At 43.3% G+C, this 23,160-nt stretch overlaps 1 protein-coding gene across 4 annotated transcripts in view; it reads left to right on the forward strand.

The window, feature by feature from the left end:
• The window catches only part of PLCB4 (phospholipase C beta 4), a 253,875-nt gene that overhangs the window by 113,038 nt on the left and 117,677 nt on the right, over window positions 1–23,160 (forward strand). For all 4 annotated transcript variants that reach the window (XM_044263437.1, XM_044263439.1, XM_044263438.1 and 1 more), the window contains exons 3-5: window positions 11,690–11,770; window positions 12,556–12,615; window positions 14,752–14,895. In XM_044263437.1, the coding sequence (XP_044119372.1) occupies window positions 11,690–11,770; window positions 12,556–12,615; window positions 14,752–14,895 (285 nt within the window). The remainder of the gene's footprint in view (window positions 1–11,689; window positions 11,771–12,555; window positions 12,616–14,751; window positions 14,896–23,160) is intronic.

Raw genomic sequence — 23,160 nt, forward strand, 5'->3', positions numbered from 1 at the left:
CAGTGGGTTAAGCCTCTGCCTTCAGCTCAGGTCATGGTCTCAGGGTCCTGGGATCAAGCCCCACATCAGGCTTCCTGCTCAGCGGGGAACCTGCTTTCCCCTGCTCTCTCTGCCTGCCTCTCTGCCTACTTGTGATCTCTCTCTCGGTCAAATAAATAAATAAAATCTTTAAAAAAAAAAGTTTGTTGTAAACATTTATTACAAAACCAGTTATTTTCCTCCCTAGCCCCTGTGTAAACTGGTCTTCTTTAATTTCTCCTTATTTTAGTTGCTAAGGCTACTAAGTTGCTAAGTTTTAACTAACATGACAGTTTTCCTGTCCAAGTGAGTTAGTTTGAGTGACCACCCACTCCTCTTGAAAGCATGTTTCCTAGACTTTGCTCTTCCTTCTGTAAGCAGAGAAGTTGTTCGCTGAATATCCTGGGAATAATTGCTTCGGGTGTCCCATGGCAAGAATCAGGGAGCCTGTCCCATTGTCTTAAGACAACACAACACAAACAGCTCTCTTAGAGCCTGACCATCCAGATTTGGTCTCACAATCTCCACATCAGAGATGCTTCAGGGTGGAAGAGGAGCGGAGACAGACCTAGAGTCTAGCATCGCTGAACGGCAGACCTTAAAAATTGAACCCCATGGATTTAATGTCTTTATCTGGAAGTAAAAGGGAAAGTGGGACTTCATGACGACTCATGACTATACTATAAACAGAAACAGAGTTTGACTTTTAGGTATCTCATCCATGCGTGCCCTCACTGTCTCCCTCCCAAATTCAAACCCTCCTTGAGCTGACCACAGATTCTTACAGCGAAGGACGTCAGAGATCTTGTTAATAATAAGTATCGTCGGGCCACATTTCAGGGTTTTTTAAAAAAAACTAGAACATAAAGGAGCAGGAAAGGTGTTGTGTTTTCCCCTTGCTGCTTTTCAGTATCCTTCGTCGGCTCTCCCAAGCCCAGATTGCTTGGAAAGTTGATGATAGTCTTTTTTTCTGAGGAAAGAATAAGATGAATTGAGTGGATGAAAACTTTCCAGTTGACACCAGAAGGGTTCACTTTATCTCTATCATTGCTGAAATGAGCAGGTTATGTGCTCATGGCTGGTTATGGAAGGGGAGAACGTTTCATTTTTGTTTCTCTGGAATTCAGAAGTCATGATAGACAGTGGTTCTCTAGCACCTTGAGAAGTTTGCCAGATGATTCCCTGGGTTGCCCTTTCACCATCTGAGAGTGCGATCCACCATGTCAGGGAGATGCGGGGTTGGAAGGGGGAATGCCCAAGTCCCGCATTATCTCCTTGGGTCCCTGTTCTCCAACATGGCCCGTGAAGAAGGTAGAAGCTAAAACTGTGCTCTGAGGACAGAACCTCTGTGCCTGTTATAGCCCAAGGCTAGCTCAGGCAGAGCTGACTTCAGTGGGCAAAAAAATAGAATTTCACTGAGTTTAGTGCAATAGAAATTTACAAATGCTGGGCTTCCGCCATGTTTAGACTCCCACATGTGCCTCCTGGGTCAGTGGAGATAAGCACACTGTGATAGCATTGCTTGGAAGAATCCACATGACAGAAATGCTCTTCCCACCACAATGTGGATAGAGCTCACTGCTTATTATCTGTGTCCTCTTGGGCAGCTTGCTAACCTCAGTTAGTATCAGTTTACATCCATAAGGGAGGGATGGTGGTGTTTACCTTTGTTCTTGGATGATGAATCGTAATTGATACTGACACAATATTATTATTATTGTGTTATTAATAATCAGTGATAATTTACTAGGGTTCAGATTATGCATCAAGCACTTGAATGCCCAGAGGTAACCTGTGAGATGGGCAATTATTTTTGGTTATCCCTGCTTTTGGCAATGGAGTAATGGAGCCAGCCATAGTTGGGTCTGGTCTATCTGACCCCAAAACCAATGCAAAACACCCAGTAATTTCTGGGGTGCTTTTTAAAAAATATTTTATTTATATATTTGATATGGCATGAGCAGGGGGGTAGGTGGCAAAGGGAGAGAGAGAAAACAGACTTGCTGCTGAGCAGGGAGCCCGATGTGGGGCTCGATCCCAGGACCCTGAGATCATGACCTGAGCTGAAGGCAGACACTTAATGGACTGAGCCACGCAGGTGCCCCTCTGGTGTTCTTGAAGTGGTTTCTGTGCTTATTTATACATGTTTCTTCCATATTCCAAAGTAAGCTGTCATGCAGAAATAAGTACCACCAGAAAAAAATGAATGGAACCAGGATTTAGGCCAAAGAGGGTGCAGGGAGAAGAACCATGCAAAACACATCAAATTAGCAGGAAAATGAGCAGGCAGCCACTCTGCGGGCAGCAAGAACATTCCAGGAAGTTGGAATCAGTGAGCTGCGGAGTGTCTACTTGTGATTCTGGTGGTCAAAGCGATGCAGGAAAGGCAGTTGTAGGACTCACCATGTCCACTAGATTGCAAGGGAAGCAACAGATCAGGACAAACCGTTTTCCTTGGTACTAGGATCCCAAAACACACTCTGACATGATGTGAGGCAGTGGAAAAGCCTCTTCTGTCCCACCCTGGTAATACATACCATCTGTGCAGCTGGTGGGCGGTGAGGGATGGTTTGGGGGGGGGGGTGGTGTCAAAGGGAGAGTTCAGAAATACGGTAATTAAACCTCAAAAGCTCCCAGAGCCCTTCTAACCCTAGCGATGGCTGCAGGCATTCAGCGACAGGGAGAACAGTGGGACCTCCAGATGGGACTGCTGGGCAGTTCCCTGGGCCCATCCCCGATAGTGCCACTTTCACTTACCAGCCTGGGAACAGTGTGGTTCAGGGGTGTGCTTCGGTGGAGTGGGCGGTCCCGGCTCTGCCCCACCAGCTGTACCATACTGGGCAAAATGCTTCCTTCCTGCACCTCGAGGGTCTTCTCTCTCAAACAGGAATAAGCGTAGTACCTCTCTTGTAGGAGTGCAGGGAGGTGAGCAGGAACCTTGAGCAGCAGGTGCCACAGTCGCATTTTGGGTTGCTTTTCCCAACACCAAGACTATATATCCTTCTTGGTTTCTGGCTGAGCCTTAGAGAGAGGAGCAAAGGTCTGTATGAAATTTGAACAATGTAATCCAGGAGGGACATTCTGCCCGAAGAATCAAAGGCCATGGAAAGGAAGACAAAAACTGCAAATGCTCGTGTGTTATCCGACAGATCTCTTCCCAAGGTGGTAGCATGTCACAAGGGTCCAAGGTGGGGCAGCCATGACCGGGGTCCTCCTGCTGCTCTATGGCATGTGAGCTGAGAAGCCCAGAGTCCCATCATTCTCATGAGGTCTATAAATTAGAAGGGAGATTAACACATGGAATGAACATTCTGGATTCTTCCAAGGGGAAAGCAGACCCAGGAGGGTAAAAACAACTTAAGGACCCATCTGCTACAGCAGTCTATAAATCATTCTGATGATAGAATGTCATCACCAAGGGCTTTAGTTCTAACTTGAAAAAGTAAAATATTTTTTTAAAAAAAATTGTGATTCTATCTGAAAGAGGAAGTGTTTGCAGAATGAGAAAGGATCTGCTGCTGCTAACTACAGAGCTTAGCCAATTCCTCTGGAATAAAGAACTGAAACAGATAGGCCATGTGGCATCACTAGGGCTCTGGGATTCCAGGATCTGATAGAAAGCAGGAGCTTTTGGTTAACTATCCCAGACTCCACCTGTGTCTCCAACCTAAGGCCCTTCCCAAGCTCATCTGTTTTTGTGGTAGGGGTTTATAACATTATCAATGTTTGATAAGAGCCCCCCCCCCGTGGCCTGGCCCTAACTCAGATGTCCCTTGTCTCTCTCCAATCTTAATAAAGTCATTTTTTTTTCTTCCTGTCAGTTCTTAACAAACCAGGAAACAAGGACAGTGAGCCCCATGTGTCCCGAAAGTTGGAGCCTACAAAAGCAGTGTTCATTTACTGACCATCCGGTCATCCATCGGTGACAAGCAGAGGGGGAGCTGTTTGGGCAATGCTGACAAAGTAGAACAGGCACGGGCTCTGGAATCCAAGAAACCAATTTGCATCCTGGGTCTGATACCTATCACCTGTGGCTTTCAAGAACTTAGTCTTTTCTGAAAAAATTTCCCCTTATTTCTACAACTGCGTTGCTCAATATGGTAACCACTGACCACCTGTGGCTCTTCATTTATTTTTTTTTTTTACTTTTTTTTTAGAGATTTTTTTTTTATTATTTAGTTAGTTCCTGTGTCTCTTTAAATGAAAATGAATTACAATTAAAAATTCACCTCTGTTGCACTAGCTACGTTTCAAGTGTTTCATGGCCCCATGTGGTTTTCATGGCTACCATGTTGGGCTGTCGCCAACATTTGCCTATGGAAAATCAATCGGGCAGGGTTGATCTAGTCTAAAACTTTGCTGAGTTGGCAGATTTAAATGAGCTCATATTTGTGAAATGTCTGGCACCGTAGCCCCAAATTAAATAGTATGCTGTTTTCTAATAACTACTACAATTCATTCAGCGCTTGCCTTGTCCCAGGCACTCAGGCTTTCTCAGTTTTGAAGCTCTGTGAGATTGGTATCCATGTTCTCAACTTACAGATGGGAAAAGGGAAGCTTGGTGAGGTCGGGCAGCACCAGCAAGATTCTCCAGCAGATGCCTAGTGGAGAGGCTGGCTTTGGAGCCAAGAGCCACCTCCTTTTTTCTTTTTTTTTTTCCCTTTTGAATATTTTATTTATTTATTTGTCAGAGAGAGAGTACAAGCAGGGGGAGAGGCAGGCGAAGGGAGAAGCGGGCTTCCTGTTGAGCAAGGAGCCCAATGTGGGACTAGATCCCAGGATCTTGGAATCATGACCTGAGCCAAAGGCAAACACTTAGCTGACTGAGCCACCCAGGTGTCCCCCAGCACCACCTTCTACGAGGGTCCTCTTCCTCCTCCGAAAGTAGGGGACTTCTGCTGGAATGAGATCGTCCCCACCCATCTCACTTTTCTGTGTCTCCCAACCTACCCATCAATCACAAGTGGCTAATGTTTATATAAAGCGGAGTTGATACATTAATTAGCCAATCCAAAATCCCTATCCTGGCTGGTGGTAAGACTTGGCCTTTCTCTGTTTGATGATACAGACCCCACAGTAGAAAGGTATAGCATTTCGCCTGGGTAAAAATGATGGTGGGCGAGAGGCAGGAGAGCAAAGGTAAGAAAGAACACAAGCAAAATCAACTCAACCACCTGCTGTCTAGAAACCCCCTGGGAATACCTGCGTCCTCCAGAGTACTCCCCCTGCCCAGACTTCTGCCATTCCTTATAAGAAATGGGCTTAAATTTTGTTTAACCAAAAGACTTTTATAAACTTGAAACAAAGGAAAAATATCTTAATCTATGTCATACTTTTTAAAGATTTATTTATTTGAGAGAGAGAGAGAGAGTACAAGTGGACAGAAGACAGAGGAGGAGGGAGAAGCAGACTTACTGCTGAGCCGAGAGTCTGACGTGGGGCTGGATCTCAGGACCCTGAGATCATGACCTGAGTTGAATGCAGATGCTTAACCAACTGAGTCACCCAGGCGCCCCTAATCTATGTCATTTTGAAAGTGACTTGAATCTTTGAAAGCTAGGTCGTGATACTGAATAATGCTGCAGTGGCATGTGTTAAGTGGGGGAAATAGGCTAAAAATAATGTTGAGACACACGGCTTTTAAATATACTCTATCCTTGATGAAATGAGGGAAGCGCTCAGGAAGCCCATCACGGCACAGGCCTTTCAAAGCAGGGATCCTTGAGGCAGAGAAAGTTTCTAGCTATAGTGACTCCAGAAAAAGTGATCCTTCTTGCCTCTCAAACAGCGTGCCCCACCCCGGTTTCCCGCTTGTCCACAGTCTCACCAAAGGAGCTGCTGTACCTTTCATCCTGTCTCTCCCAGTGGCTTGAGGGGAAAGAGTGAGCATGGTTGGGGGAGTTAGCCAGTCCTTGAGCTCTCGAGTGTGACCGTGTCGAATTTTAACAGAATCCTGTGAGAACTGAAACTCCGAGCTCCCTGGAGGAAGTTCTGCTATGGTTTGTTTCCTTACTAGAGAATCCCATTCCCATTTGCTAACTGCAGAACAAACAGATTGGCAGAGGAGAAAGAAGCTGGCCTCCTTTCATGACCTCCACAGCCATGCTCCAAGTCTGGAGGCAAGTTCTTCCCGAGAAGGGGAGTGAGGGTAGAACTGCCTCTGCCAGGTCATGGGGCCATGACCCATGTTGTGGTCAGTAGGTATCCGTGTGAAATTTAACACTGCTGGTAGGGAAAAAAGACTAAGGACTGTATGTTTGCTCACCCCGAGGGCTAGGTCCTTCTGTGTGTTCCTGGGAGTGGAGACAAACAAAGAGATTGTGTTTCCATTCCTTTCAGACGATTGCTTCATGCTCCTCAGCTTTGTTTTTTGACTGTTATGGGTAGTTTGAACACATTTAGTCTGCAAAACTTGTGGCCAGAGTGGACGACATTACTGTGGGCTTCTTTACTGGGAACCTTGTCTGTAGCATTGGTCAGAGCTTCTTGGAGCTTCCCATAGAGAATTTCTTTTCTGGCAACTCCCTCTCCTGACCCCCAAAGTGTTTTTATCTGTGAACTCTACGGGTTCCTAGTCAATACCATTTTTTCCCCTTTTTGCTTTTGTTGCTAGGGAGCCCAGAGCCAAATTGGTATCTTCTATTCACTGTTTAGGATCCTATGACAAGCCTTTCTGGACCTTTAATTTTAAGCTTATTTTACTTTACTATCTTACTTGTCTTCTCCTTGCCCACATTCCCTGTCCTGTTTTGAAAATGATTTCTTTGAAGGGCACTCAATCAGTGCTCCTGGTCCAAGGGAGTTTCCAGGAGGTGCCTCAAAGAGACACCGAAACTCTGAGATGAGCTTGTATGAATTTAAAACAGGAGCCCCGTGCCAGGCAGACAGCCTCAACGCAGTGCCCTTGGATTTGTGCATCTGTCCATGGCAGCCTTCCAAGGACTGACTGTGATGGGTTCCGGGCTTGCTACAACCCCCTCAATTCAAGTAATTTCTTGTTTATCTGTTTTATAGACTGGCCTGCTGAAAACTATTTTATTTGAAACAGAAGATCATGTGTTCACTGATTTTTTTTTAGTGCATGAATTTGGTTTCAGGGTGCTTTTGCTGTGCTAGGCACTTGGAATGCAGGTATGAATAAGAATCTCTCAAGGACGCTGCCCATGTAGATGTTACACTCTGGTGTGAAAGCCAGACAATCAACCGATCACTATAATCACAGACTGTGATTGGAGCAGGCAAGGAAATAATCAAGATACTGTAATAGAAAATAAAAGATGAGATACACTTTAAGGAGGTTAGGGAAGCCCCTCTGAAGATAAGTTAAGGCAAGGTCCCTAGGATGAAGAGGAGCCAGCTATGCCCAGGGCAGAAGGAAAGGATTTCTGGGAGGGAGAAGGTACAAGCACAAAGACCCTGAGGCTGGAAAGAACTTGAGGAGTTCAAGAAAAAGAGTTCCCATGGCTATAGTGAAGAAGAAGGAAAGCAATGAAGAATGGCAGGATATACGGTCCAAAGGATCCAGTTTGTCTAGAACATTTGGTAAGGAGTAGGTTTTACCCTAATTAATGCAGGAATCCACTGAACGGTTTTAATGAACTGATGAAAAGTTTAAAGAGTCCATCTGGCTGCTGTAGGAAGAACGAATAGAGGTGAAAAGATCAGTCCTTGGGCGTAATGATGATGGTTTGGATCAAAGTGGTGGTGAGATGGAGAAAAATGTATATATATGAAATATGAAGGAGACTCGTTAATGGAAGAGGGGAAAGTCAAGGATGACTCAGTTTCCGTAAATCAGTAGATACAGGGGACGTTATTTGAACTTAATGTCTTAATGCTGGAAAGGCTTAGAGAGAGGCTAAGGAATAAAGCATTCTGTTATGGGCATTTAATTTGGAGACATCTGAGTGGAGATGTCAAATAGAGAGTAAAGTTTGGAACTCAGAGAGGACTGGGATGTTGTTATAAATTTGGGAGTCTTCAAGACATAAATGATATTGAAACCAGGGGGTTAAAGGAGATCTGGGAACATCGTGGCCATGAGAATTCTCAGAACCAAGTCCTGGAAAGCATGTAGAAGCTGTGTATAGAAGGAAGAGAGACTAAAGGAATGGTATGCAACCAATGTGGGAGAGTGTTTCAAGAAGGAGGGAATAGTCTACCAATCAGAGATCAAATCAGATGAGAAAAAGAACATGTGTGTGGCATTTGGCTACATGAAAGCCATGGTAAACCCGGCCAAAGAAATTAGAGAGGCAGACAGGAACGGAAGGCAGATGGAAGATCAAAGATAGTATGGAGGAGAGGTAGTACAGGCAGTGAATATGGGCAAATTTTTCAAGATATACCCTAAAGGGGATCAGAGACATAGGGTAATAAGTGAAAGAAGAAGTGGGGACAGCTAGAACGTGTGTGTGCTGCCAGGAAGGAGCCAGTAGAGAAATGAAAAGCTGATGTGTGTTGGATGGTGATGAATGAAAGACAGCAGTCCTTGTGTGAGTGAAGGAGGATTACATCTGGAGCAGAAATGGCAGAGAGTGGGTGGACCTCTGTTCAGAGAAAGTATGCTTCATGAGGAGGGAAGAAGGAGAGAGGTTCTCACTGGATGGGTTCTCTTTACTCAGTGAAGCATTGTAATTGCTGGAACTAAAGGAGTTTGAGAAGAAGCCATGAAATAGTCCTTTCATAGGGCTGGGAAACTTTTAAGAAAGAATTATTAAGTCTGGAAGTCATTACTGACTATTCATGTGACGTTTGTGATCTTGAATGTCAACTCAAGCTTGTCAATCCAGTTCTGTGATTTTCTTCATCAGTTTCAGTGCTAAAATATGGATAAGATGGACTTGGCTCTGTGACTAAGAAATCAAAAATGAGGTTAGGATTGAGGGTATCTGTGAGGGAATGACTGTGATACTGGACCATGGAAATAAGCTAGACAAGGGCGGAAGTAAAAGGAAGGAGAAGTCTGGTGGACAGTGAGTGATCAGCAAGATTAACAAATAAGTTTTGAAGTCAAATGGATATAGGAGAATGGGTACTGTCGAGGTAGGGACTAGAGAGATCGGGTGATGTGGGCCAAGAGTGGGACATTAGTTATTGAAATTTCAAGGTGGTGGTGATCAGCCCTGGGGGTACTTTGTAACTGACAGAGAAAGAAAGAGAAATCATTACAGTTAAGGAGGCCAAGGAACTGAAAGTTCCACCTTGAAGTAAGTTGTAAAACCATTCTTATTTATCATGTATATTTCATGGATCATTTCAAATCCTTATTTGGAAAAGGAGAGGGTGCACATAAATACATAATAGCGATGGTAGCTGATTCACTGTGGGTCTACTCTGCAAATGCCGTATTAGGACAGAAGTTTTAATATTACGCACCAGAATTCTGTACTGCCATTAAGATACTGCTTGGGAAATCATCTAAAATGTGTTAATTCTCATATTTTAGTTAGGGATTCTTATGTCTCTATCAGTAATGATAACAAGACTCCCTGTGGCCTTTTTGTCAAGTTTAATACCTTTTATGTGGCATGCAGCACCCTTCTGATCTAGCCCTATTCATGGGTCCAGTCTTTGCTGTTCTTCCCTTGAGATGTTCTGACCACACCAATTCCTCCAAAGTTCCCAATGTCAGGTCAGGTGTACATGTCCTTGCAAAGGCTTCTCCCTCTGCTCAGCGTGTTGTTTCACCTGGATAACTACTACCCATTGTCTAAGACCCATCTAGAGTGTGAGTTTCTGGGACAAGCCTTTTCAAAAAACTTGAACCATCCAAAAGGGCCATCTTTGTGGGTCAAATACTGGCAATGTCATGTTGTTAGTAATCTGTTATCACAAATGCATATTTGAGCCATTCATTGCTGATAGTAGCTACCACTCACTGAATTGTAACTGTGTGCCAAACACTTTATATTTATCAACTCACATAATTCCTACAAGCCTGAAACATGTGTAAATACCTCCATTAGATAAGGATTGGGAGACTTAGAAGGGCCTTTCTAGGAGATGATAAAAAACAAATGGCAGAACTGGGTTTTGTTTCCAAAGGCAAAGGTCATACCATGCCCCCATTCTTTGTATTTTTCATTGCTATATTTGCAGTGCTTGGCATGCATCTGGTACATAGTTGAAATATGTATGATATTCTTCACCTGTCAAAAGACTCCCCAAACAAATTTGAAGGCTGGCTTTGTTCCAGGCCCCAGGGACTCTCAATCCTGACACCTTATGGTGGCCCAGCCTCTTGACGTTGGCTTTACCTTGAGGAATGTTGCTGTTTGCCTGAAATTTAGAAAGATGTTTTGATGGGTGAAACTATAAGTCTGAACTACCCTTAAAGTCTTAATCCTGTAATTACTCTTTGTTTTAAATCACTGCCCTGATCCACATGTGGTAGACCAGCTCCCTATTGTTGGCCCCCTAAGTATCAAGGGAGACGACTTCTTTACATCCTGAGAAGGAAGTGTGGATTTGTTGATGCAGGAGTGCCAAGGCTTGGTACAATACCATCAGAGGGCAGAGGGCATCTGGGTTCATTTCTTTCACTGATGCAGAATTTATCTGGTGCTCCTAAGCACAATGGTACTTTCCTTCTAAAGACCAGAAATATCTCGGAAAGTACAACATAGCTGTCCCAAACTTCTGCTTATGGGGCCTAACATTCCTTCTTCTTCTTCTTTTTTTTTTTTTTTTTTTTAGATTTTATTTATTTATTTGACAGAGAGAGAGAGAGAAAGTGATAATGAGAGAGGGAACACAAGCAGGGGAAGAAGGAGAGGGAGAAGCAGGCTTCCCGCAGAGCAGGGAGCCCGATGTGGGGCTCGATCCCAAGACCCTGAGATCATGACTGGAGCTGAAGGCAGAGGCTTAACCCACTGAGCCACCCAGGTGCCCCCTAACATCCCTCCTTGATGCAAATTTTGATTCTCTATGTTTCAACAGAGTTTCTGGTGTCCAAGACCACAGCAGTAGTTCTCAAACTTCAGCATGCCTTAGAATCACCTGGAGGGGTTGTTGGAATGCAGATTTCTGGGCCGTGCTCCCAGATACTCTGGTTCCGTTCATCTGGGCTGGATCCCTAGATTCCACAGTTGAGTCAAGCTCCCAGATGATGTTGATGCTGCTGGTCCGAGGACTATACCTTGCTTTAGCTCAAAATCCTGCTCAAGTCCTGGTTTAGAGGATACCACATGAGGTTGAATGTAAAAACAAAAATCTCAGAAATTTTCTGAGTAAACATCTGAATGCAGAAAGATGTAGACAAACAAAATCCGTGACTTTTTAAAAATCTGATTTTTTACATTATATTAAATATAGGCAACAATTGTTCTTTTGTGGAGGGAGACCAGTTGGCTGGAATCTGGGAGTCCTTCCTTCCAGGTCTTGGAAGAACTTTCTTCTCTATGACCTACAGGACATCAGTGTGTTTTGTCCTTAAAGCTAGTCTAGAGGAAAATGCTGCATAAAGTTGATCAGTCTTTCAATACAGAAGTGAATGCAAAGAGGTTTTAAGATGAAACTATTCCATAATAGGAAATGTGGTCATTAGATTTAGGATGCAAAAGGCTGATTTCTCATTTTCCCTCATTTAGAGACTTAAAACATATTTGCATTTCTATTAGATTCAAAACAGGGCTGAGTCATACAGATCAACACATTTCTTATTTAACAGGAATCCTTTGTGTTTGAACCCAACTGCCTCTTCAAAGTGGATGAATTTGGCTTCTTTCTGACCTGGAGGAGTGAAGGCAAGGTAGGCAAGTTGTTCTTTCCTGCCGTCTGATTTAAACCATTATATTTCTCAACGAGTAGGCAGAAGGCCTCTTAAGGGCATGGACCCCTACACTTATTTATTCAAGATTTTAAAAACGTGCTCCCCTATGGCAGGCATTGGAGATACTGTCCTAGACCTCATAAATACCAATCTAGGAGAAGAAGGAGGCATTCCAAAAAAAAAAAAAAGATACAAGTCATTGAATGTTGTGAAAGAGATCGGGTTGTTACAAGAGTTAAAACTGGCAGATCTGATTTAATCTTGGGAATTAGGAAGGTTTCCTAGAAGAAGAGAGTTTCAAGCTGAGTCTCAGAGCTGCATTAAGAGCGTGTTCATCTTGTTACACTCCGGGACTTCATTCAATACAGAGCCCAGCGCACACATTAAATAAATCTTTGAACTGAGTTTAAGGAAGTAGAATGGGAATCCTACAAAAGCATGGTACTCACTTAATATTACATGTACACGCACACATTTAATGCTGTCTTACTCTAGCCACAGTATTATATGCATAAGATAACAGCACTTTATAAACATAAATAATTATTCAGACCTGCATCCACATAGACAAGTATATCTGAAGTGGATGGAATGTGTGGGGTCACGACCATTTCTGATTATTGGGTATCTCGATGACCATCCTTTGTTTTTTGCTCCCTCTCTACCTTCCTGTCATCGCATTGCCTTCAAAATTGAGTCACCCATCTGTGCCTCAGGTCTGGCAGGATTTCAGCTCACTGCTGTATTATATTCTCTCTTTCCAGGAAGGACAAGTGCTAGAATGTTCCCTCATCAACAGTATTCGATTGGGAGCCACGCCCAAGGTACCCGTGATTGGTGTTTGCTTTTCTTCTAAACACAGATTGACTTAGTTTGGAAAAGGGTGCTGGGATGTTATTTAAGCTTTCACTGCCCCAAACTCATCAGCCAGGAATGAAGAACACACGGTTTAGAAGCCTTTTCACCTACATCCATTGGGTGGTCTGGATTGCGTTGTATTCAGTTCTATGAGAAGCGAGAAGCATTACTCACCTTTCAAAGAGAAGATGCATCAAAGAAACAGTTTCCTTAACTCAGAAATTAATGCACCAAGGGTCCCTTCCCTCTGCTGCCATTTTTTTCCTAAGCAAACTGTGAGTCACTTCTGGCCTGCGGTTGATGTGGAAATTTAAATGGCATGGTTAGTTCCATGTTTGTGCACCTGTGCACGCAGACAGTGGCTCACCTTGGAGGCTCCGTTTGCCTCTGAGAGAAAAAGATGACAGAGCATATAAATCTTCTTCACAGTGATTGACTTGTTTGAATAAGAAGCTGTTTGCATAGTGGTGCTGGGAGTTTAGAAGCTGGTTTTTTTCTAGAATATTAAAGCACAGTATGCATTCCCTTTTTCATAATAGCCCTGCAGGTTTTTAGATGTTGAAAAACAAAATTACGTGCCTCATTTTGTTTCTGTGTGTTTTTTTCAAAGCTGTCCTCTTTTATGTTAGTTAAAATTTCCGTGTAACTGTTGGCATTTCCTCCTGAGTTTTTTGGAGGACAAGGATGCTATTTTATGTGCTAATTAGGGTAGACTTAAACTGTCTTCATCCAAATAAAGATGCCATGGCTTCTAGGAGATGAACGTGCTCACCCTTTGTGTCCGGGTTGCTTGAAAGACTCGATCTTTTTTTTTTTTTTTTTTTTTAAGATTTTATTTATTTATTTGACAGAGATCACAAGTAGACAGAGGGGCAGGCAGAGAGAGAGGAAAAGGAAGCAGGCTCTCTGCTGAGCAGAGAGCCCAATGTGGGGCTCGATCCCAGGACCCCGGGATCATGCCCTGAGCCAAAGGCAGAGGCTTTAACCCACTGAGCCACCCAGGCACCCCTCAATCTTATTTTTTAATAACCATTGGTTGCTGGCTGTGTGGATGTCTCTGTTTATTGGCATGAGACGTCAGGCACTGTCCTCTGCTACAAGGCCCCTTTGATCTCTGTGGACGCAAGCAGGTCCTGAGGTCAGAGCCTTTCCATCCCATTATCATCTTCCAGGTCCTCCTATAACTGCAACCAAGAACCTAAAGAAAGACCCTTGCACCTAATTTTCTCAATCAGTAATATTAGAATACTTTTCTTACCAAATGAGTTCAGGTAGTGTGTAGTATTGCAACTTCTCCCTCTACATGTTTTAGAATAATGCTATATATAAGGGCATTTTTTGACAGAAAGAAAACATTTGTCCTTCTGTGTATTGCACTCCTGGGTATTTACCCCAAAGATACAGATGGAGTGAAAAGAAGGGCCATCTGTACCCCAATGTTCATAGCAGCAATGGCCACAGTTGCCAAACTGTGGAAAGAGCCAAGATACCCTTCAACAGACAAATGGATAAAGAAGATCTGGTCCATATATACAATGGAGTATATTATGCTTCCATCAGAAAGGATGAATACCGAACTTTTGCATCGACATGGATGGGACTAGATGAGATCATGCTGAGTGAAATAAGTCAAGCAGAGAAAGTCAATTATATGTTTTCACTTACTTGTGGAGCATAAGGAAAAACATGGAGGACTTTGGGAGAAGAAAAGGAAAACTGAATCGGGGGAAGCCAGAGGGGGAGACAAACCATGAGAGACTGTGGACGCCAAGAAACAAACGGAAGGTTTTAGAGGGGACTGGGATGAGGGGATGGGGGAGCCTGGTGGTGGGTATTATGGAGGGCACGTAGTGCACAGAGCACTGGGTGTTGCACATAAACAATGAATCTTAGAACACTGCATCAAAAACCAATGATGTATTTTATGGTGACTAACATAACACAGTAAAAAAAAATTTTTTTAAAAGGATAATGCTACATATCGGGGCATTTTTCGTTAGAAAGAAAACGTTTGTCCTTCTGTGTGTTTTTATGTCAAATGAGCATGTTCCCTCCATGCTCTGTGATCTAACAATTTTTTCCTATTTGTATACTTTACACAGGATCCCAAAATCCTGGCCGCTCTCGAAGCTGTTGGAAAGTCAGAGAGTGATCTGGAAGGGCGGATAGTTTGTGTTTGCAGCGGCACAGATCTGGTGAACATCAGTTTCACATACATGGTGGCTGAGAATCCAGAAGTAACTAAGGTAGCCTTAGTAAAAAAAACCTCCTTTCTCTTTCTGCTCCCTATATGTATATATGTGGTCTGCCTAATATGTCATGTATAATTTTGATTTATATAGTACTATTGTATTGTAATAGCTTTAATTTAAAATTTAAGAAACATATTTCCATTGCCTAGGTGGAATGTTGGTGTAGAAGATTCAGCAAGCACAGTACTCTTTGAGTGTATCACTTAAATATACCAAGAATCCAAGTAGGTCTGTGAATATTTTGTAGGAGAAACTAACCCAGCACCTGTCACACTAGAAGGTGCACAGGAATCGCGGGATTTTGTTAAAAGGGACATGGTGATTCGATAGGTCTGAGATGGCGACAAAATTCTCCCTTCCAGGTTCCTAACTGATACTCATCCCACTGGTCTGAGAAACACAGTTTGAATAACAAGGGACTAGATCAGCAGTGCCCAGTAGAAATATCCATCAGGCCACAGATATCATTTAAATCTTTCTAGCAGGCACATTTAAAGAGTAAGAAGGAGCAGGTGAAATTAATTTCAGTAAAATTCAGTTTGTTCACGATATACCCCAAATACTGTCATTTTAACTTAAAACCCATATAAAATTAATTAATGACATTTCACGTTCTTTTTATAGCATGTCTTCAAGATCTGATATGTACTTTCAATTCAGCCTAGCTATATCTGAAGTGCTCAATAGCTACATGTGGCTAATGGCTACCATACTGGACAGCATAGGTCTAGATGGTGAAGATATATAAGCTCCGCCCCCCCTCACCCCTATAAGTAATTACAGTATTGGGTCATGATCTGTCTTTTAATACTGTACCCAGCGTACCATTGCCCTGGCAAGTGAGTCTCCCAAGAGCTTTTGGCCAAAGCAAAAAGCCTCAAACATAAATCACTTTTCTGCAGTGGCTTTACCTCTGCACAGAGCTCTCAGTATCTTTCTGTAACAGGTGTGGGAAGGCCTGAGCCTTGATTCTCCTGTTACAGAGACCCAGGTGCGGGGGCTGTGGGAGGCATTTCATTTTCCCATTTAATGCTACCAGAAGAAGCTCCATGTAGGGTTGAATGAGAAAGTCATCATTACAGATACCGGGTTTTAGAGCTAGACGAGAATGTACAGATAGGCTCATTGGACAGAACCAAGCTTAGAAGACTCGACTGTGAACCAGGGCTACCCGGTGGCAGAAGTGAGTTCTGCAGACTCTGAGACCCTCTAAGCTCTTTACCCCCAACTCACAAAGGATGATCCACATTCCAGCGACACAGTCTCGCCTTGGAGCTCCTTACACCTGGGAGTCTGAGGTCCACCCAGACCTACAGATCCAAAATCTTCATTTTTTTAACAAGACCCCTCCCGCTCCCTGCCGCAGATGACTCAGATGTGCAGGGAAGTCCGAGCCGCTCCCGGCCTCCGACTTTGGAGCCAGGAATGGATACTCCACGTTACAGGGGAGGCTTTGTTTCTGTCGCATGGTGATTTTGTTGGTTTTGTGCTCTTGTTCCAAGTTACCTCACTTTGGGAGAATAGAGATTGCAAAGCCTTCAAGTTCTTTTATTATTTTGCTTAGATCGAAGCCAGTTTGGTCCCTTGAACCCTGCTGATCTAAACGTGTATTTTTCCTGCTTTCTGTAGTTCACGCCTGCCTCTTTGCTGCAGAGGTCTTTTTTAGTGGCCGTTTACCATAGCAACATTGAATCCCAGAAGTCCATGCTAACCACTCATAAAGAAAAAGCTCCGTTAATCAGATACAGATGTTGAGCTGCCCCAAATTTTGTAGACCTGTGTCTTCTGGCTTTTGTCATCTCGTCATGTTACAAGCCGTATACTTGGGCTTCGGGACTAGGTGGCCTGGGTTCAATTCCTTGCTCTTCCACTAGCAGCTGTGTGACTTACACAACGGACCTCTCAGTGCCCCATTTCCTTCATCTGTGAAATGGGAATAATACCAAAGCCTCTGCTGTTAGACGTGTCATGAGTATTGCATGAGTTACTGCCTGGGAAGTGGATAGTGCAGTATCACTCACTGAAAATCTTGGATGATTTTCTGGAACCCTGATGATGCCAGGGTTCCAGAATATGAGAGCCAGAAATGGAGTTTAGGAAGGACTTCCTACCACATCATTTTTCAGTGAGGCCAAGGGGGTTAAAAGAACTCATGTTAGACTACACAGCAGGTGGATCAGAGTCTGGCCTCACACTCGGGCTTTCTCATATCCCATGAGATACTCCTGCCTGATGCCCTGAGCAGGTACAGTCCTGGAAAGAAGGCTCAGACCAGTAAATCTCATAACGCTTTTGCTTTCCTGTGTTGAGTGCGATCAATCATAGTCCATTTCATCTAACAACCACGCTCCAAAACCTCTCTTTCTGAGGAGATAGTAGATATGTGTATCTTTGAAGTAGGGGTAAAGACAGAAAGTTAAGATTTAGATTTCTTCTCGTAGTAGCATTTCCACTGACAGAGTAGGAGATATTAAAAAAACCTGTTTTCAGTTTTACTACTGAGTCAGTTCTCTAGTCCTGTATAATTGTTTAGTATAATGATGTAAGTCATTATCTGGTCCTACTCTACAAGTATCCTGGTATTCTTTCATATTATCTCAGTAATTAACTCTGTTTTAGCATAGCCTGTAACTATAACTTTTATGGAAAATAGAAATACATTTTTTTAAGATTTTATTTATTTATTTGACAGAGATCACAAGTAGGCAGAGAGGCAGGCAGAGAGAGAGGAAGGGAAGCAGGATCCCTGCTGAGCAGAGAGCCCTATTCTGGGCTTGATCCCAGGACCCTGGGATCATGACCTGAGCCGAAGGCAGAGGCTTAACCCACTGAGCCACCCAGGTGCCCCAGAAATACATTTGTTTTGAAAAAAGATGCTTTTGTGAGAATAACACCTTACCCGGTGTTTTTTTTTTTTTATTAAGATTTTATTTATTTATTGGACAGAGAGAGAGATCACAAGGAGACAGAGAGGCAGGCCGAGAGAGAGGAGGAAGCAGGCTCCCCACTGAGCAGAGAGCCTGATGCGGGGCTCGATCCCAGGACCCTGGGATCATGACAGCCAAAGGCAGAGGCTTAACCCACTGAGCCACCCAGGCACCCCGTTTAAATGGTTTTTATTCAAGGCATTGGAAAAACTTATTCACGGAGTATACATATATGTGGGTAATTTGGCCTGCTTCCTGATTTCAAAACTTAACTGTGCTAATTCATATCCTAATATTCCCTCCAGCACTGACAATATTTTTCCTGTCGCCTCCATTTTATTCCTGTTCCTCCGTATGTGTTCGTATCCCTACCAGAACACGCAGGCCATGGAGGTGAGAGGATTTATACAGAACACACACAGATGTAATGGCGTCAGGTCAGAATGATGGCAGAACTCACAACTCATGTCAGGTCAGGTGAGAAATGTGGAGACAGCCCAGTGTCCCTAAAATGGCATTTATGACTCTATGTACCACTTCAGCCTAAGTACAACCTATGAGCCTAGAGTCATGGTACCGTAGGGTAAGCTAACTGCCCTCGTCTTCCTTCCCTGCGTTCCTGGTCAATTTATCACAAGAATCATTTAACGCAAGTCATTATTTTTCTTAAATAACACATGCAGACCTTAAACACTTGCATATAAATGGGGTTCAATTGTTGGCCAATCTTTTCAGGCCAGGGATAAAGTATTTTCATGAAGTATTTTTGCCTTTATCTGACCTGTGAAGCATGGTCTCAAATGCCCGGTTTGGTTGCATTGAAGTGAGGCTTTTAAAGACAACCCGTGGAGCAATGGGACTGCAGAATCCTACAGTTGTAGGACTTCTTTCCTTAATCCTGTAGTTGTTTTGTTCACTCAGTTTGAGAAAAAAAAAAAAAATACATGTTGCAACTTGCCTTTAAAGATATCTTTCCAAAATATCCAACTTAGAGAAACAACAACCCTCTTTCTTCCCACAAACGTATTTCATGGGTTCATATAATTTTTATTTCTTTAAGGATTTATCTCTTTATTTGAGAGAGGGAGCGAGCGCTCATGTGTGCGAGCATGAGTGGGGAGAGGAGCAGAGGCAGAGGGAGATAAACAGATTCCTGGCTGAGCAAGGAGCCTGATGTGGGCCTTAATCCCATGACCCCAAGATCATGACCTGAGCAGAAATCTGGAGTCAGTCATTTAACCAACTGAGCCACCCAGGCGTCCCAGTTCATAAAATTTTCAAATTGCAACAGACAAAACAGGTTTGGTTACAAACATGAGTAACTCGTAGTAAGCATGTGAAGTAAGAACCAAGGGTCTCAACATACCTGGACAGTACCTTGCTGTGAGAGTTCAGCATCCCCCCCTGGGTGGTCAGAGAGTTTTGCTTGTTGTGTGAACATCTGACAAGTACTGGTCCAACCAGTGAGAGAGAAACCGAGAGTTTCTAGTAGAGAAGTTGCTTGGGAGTATTTATCCTATGAGATTCCTGAACCTCTTCTTAATTCCTGGGTTCTTCGGACACTGATGACCTGCCCATTCTGGGGGAAACAAAACAAAACAAAGAAAGCAAAACACAACTTTACCAAACCTTTCATCCAGGCAAATGGGCCAACTTTCAGCTTTGTGGGCTCTCCCTGGAGAAGCAGCTTTCACACGGAAGAGAACCTTTCCTGACTTTGAGCAAGACATTTCATGTTCTTTGTTCTTCCTGTTCCCCAAGGGGGTCTCCGATATTTTTTTTTCTTCTTATTTCAAGTGGTATTTTTAAGAATTGATACCTAGTACTTTTTATGTAGTATCTGAGTTTCTCAGAGTTGAGGTTTCAAATAAATGCAAAATATTGTCCAGTATGTATGACGTGAAAATAGGGTTGTGCTTTTCTTCCATAGAAGAGGACACAGATATAAAAAAACATCTTTATAGCTTGGCTTGTGTTTTTTCTAGCTGCCTTCTCTGCTTTGAGTTAAGAGGTTGCCTTACGGCTGTACCTCTTTAGAAATTTGATCTCAGTTCTGCGCTTGTTCTCCCCTACAAAATAAATGTTGACTGGTAGTGTAAACTTACGTCCAAATCTAGACCCTTCACCCACTGTCCACACCAGCACCTGAGACCATGGATGCCTTCCTTGTCTCCCGTGTCAGCCCATTGTGGACACACAGCCTTGTCTCAAGAATCTAGCTGCTTCTCACCATCACTGTGACTATAGCGTGATCCGAGCCCATATCCTGTCTCCCCTCGCTGGATTCTCTGCCTTGACCTGGCCCCTTTGAGTCTATTCTCAAAATAGCAGCTGGAGGGATGCTTTTAAAATCTGATTCAGATTGTGTCACTCCAAGACTTACAAGACCCTGTAAGCAAACCACCCGCACTTCCTTTCCCTTTCTCCCTCTTTCCTCTTGCGTTTCCCTCCAGTTCTGGGGACTTTGCATTTGCTGTTCTTTTTGTCCAGAACTCACTGTTCCCCCAGTTATACAGCTTTCTCTCGCACGTTTCTCACCTCTCTGCGGGAGAGAGAGCCTCAGCTCCACATCTTGCCACCCCGTGGTTCACCCTCACTCCTTATCCTGCTGTATTGTCTTCATAGCATTGATCGCTACATAGCATTTATTCATTTAGTCCCTTCCTCTGCTGACATGAGGGCAATGTCCTGTTCCTGCTGTATTCCCAACATCTGGAATGGTTGTGCCCAACTTTTAGTAGGTGCTTAATAAATACCCGCTTAGCGGAGATCTTTCTATAAACAGAATTGATAAATTCTATCCCGGGTGATCAGTCGATCTATTTATATCTGTATCTATCAATCTATAGATAGATAGATAGATACGGTCCCTCTTGCTATAACCTCCAGTTTCATACCATTTAACTCTAAGGAAATTTCGGAAAATGCTTTTTAGACCACAAGCCCGAGAAAATGTGATGTACTGATAGTCCGAAGGTCTAGGATTCCATGATGTTATTTTTAGAGTCACTGCAGGAGACACGGGGACTGTTGTTGTGAATCAAGACTGGAGGTTTTCACCTGGTATCTTTCCTCTTTCCAGCTTGGATCATTATTTTTATGCTTGCCTAAATCCTTCCTGTCATTCCAGTTAGAAAATTTAGCTTTCTTCCCCTCTCCTTCACCCTCAGTTAAAAGGCTTGGCCAACGGATCTTGGCATTTCTTCCTCAAACATATGTGCCTTTCGGTAATAGGTGACTCAGATATGCAGCTTAACGTGCCTGGGAATAAAAGCAGTCACGTGAAGAAGAGAAGAAGATATTTTCCAATCTTTTTCTGATCTGTAATAATACCTTTTTTTTTTTTTCCTGGCTCATTCTCATCTCTTTGCAAATAACATGGAACATTGTGACTGTGTTCCTTAGTTAGAAAAGCAACTCGGTTTCTCTACTGCATTTTTTTCTCTCTCAGAATGCAACCAGCTTGGAAGGATTATGTCTCTGGCTTGTTGAAGGGAGTTCAGATGTCTTTCATTAAGTTACAGCTGGCGCTGCACAGCAAACTGAAATCACAGAGTCACTGTACATAAGATGGAAATGCAGCCCTCATTTAAAATCCCCAAAAATAAGTGTGTTATTTTATACTAAGTTGAATTTTCCTTTGATTACAAAAATAAGCTGTTTTTATGAAGTTCAAAATGCAAAGATTTGGACTGAATTTAGACAATTTCCAGACTGCTTATTATACTTCGTGCAGGTTGTAAATATTTGGCAAACTCTATAAATTATGCTTTGTAACCAGGTCCTCAAATAAGCCCATGAAAAAGTACTATAGAAGTTAAATGAGAAAAATGTTACATGTTCTCTTTTGTATACAAAAAAGATAAAGTCAGGTAGTTTATTAGAGGTAATAAAATCTTATTTTAGTAGATTGGGTTGAAGGCCAAAACCACTTTGCTGAACTTGAATTATGTTGAGTGAAAGGCTAACTGCGAAATTTCATGGGAAAGGCCCTGCAGAGCCTCCCTCCCCTCACCTAGGTTTCCTCTTTCTTGCCAAACACAGAGCTTGGAGAGCCCCTACATAATGCAAATTTGCCCAATCCCAGAAATCTGGAATTCTGGGGGCTGAGCCCCATAATCTCTTTTTAAACTAATCTGCCATGGGAGTCTCAAGCAAGGTGAAGTATGAGTCCTATTAGTTTAGTGTACAAATGGACTTAGTCTGAAATTGACAATGACTGTGAACTCAAATAATTATTTTGTCAAATTGACTGACCACAGCAAACAGGCTAATCTGTAGACCCGTGGATTCCACTGGCTTAGCCATTGTTCGAATTCCCTAAGAACACCCAAAAGCACTATTAAAATGAACTCATGCCCATGACCCTAACAATAGCTTTTTTTCAGAGCACTCCCTGGCAAAGTGATGTTTCTCAACACAGACTTTTGTTTTGTTTTGTTTTTTTAAAGATTTTATTCATTCATTTGACACAGAGAGGGATCACAAGTAGGCAGAGAGGCTGGCAGAGGGAGGGGGAAGCAGGCTCCCCGCTGAGCAGAGAGCCCAATGTGGGGCTCGGTCCCAGGACCCTGAGATCATGACCTGAGCCGAAGGCAGAGGCTTAACTCATTGAACCACCCAGGCGCCCCTTGGCACAGAGTTTTAATGGTATTGTCTATGCCAGTGGTTCTCCAAGCCTGGTCCCCAGATGAGCAGCTCCAGCAGTCTCTGGGAACTGAATCAGAGAGACGGATTCTCAGCCTTACTGAATCAGTAACCTTGTTTTCATGAGCCTTCCAGATGATTCTGGGGTACACTCACGTGTGAGAAGCACTGCTCAGTAAGGAGCATTTAAATCCATCTCTGTTAAAAAACTGCCTGGGCTGTCCAGGCTCTCCTGAGCCAGTGTCCACTGAATACTGAAATAGCCAAATTGTAAATCTCAGCTTCTTATCACCCAAGCCCCGATACCCTGATTGATTGAATTCTTTCCCCCCCTGCATCGCTTCTGTGGGTTTTGAGGCTCCACTCTGGGATGAGACGTGTGTGCGTTTTCACGTTTCTGAAGCTGAAAGTTGGCATGTTCTTGTTTTGCTTTCACTTTAAAACATTTTGAATTCCTGTTAAGCGAAGCAGAGAGGGCCAGTTAAAAGACCTGCTTCAGGACAGAGCTGTGAATCAGCAGATGAGCGAATGGGTGTTGTAAGCTTCAATGCCCCCATCCTACCTGGGCGCTCACTTCTTGCAAATGAAGATAATGGGGTTCATTTGACTTCCTGCTGGGTTGAATTTAGAAACCACCACTCTCTGCCTTCGGAGGGAGGGCTGAGATCATTGGTTCATCTGTGGA

The sequence above is a fragment of the Neovison vison genome, chromosome 8 (genome assembly GCF_020171115.1).
Source record: "Neovison vison isolate M4711 chromosome 8, ASM_NN_V1, whole genome shotgun sequence".
NCBI classification, from domain to species: Eukaryota; Metazoa; Chordata; class Mammalia; order Carnivora; family Mustelidae; genus Neogale; species Neogale vison.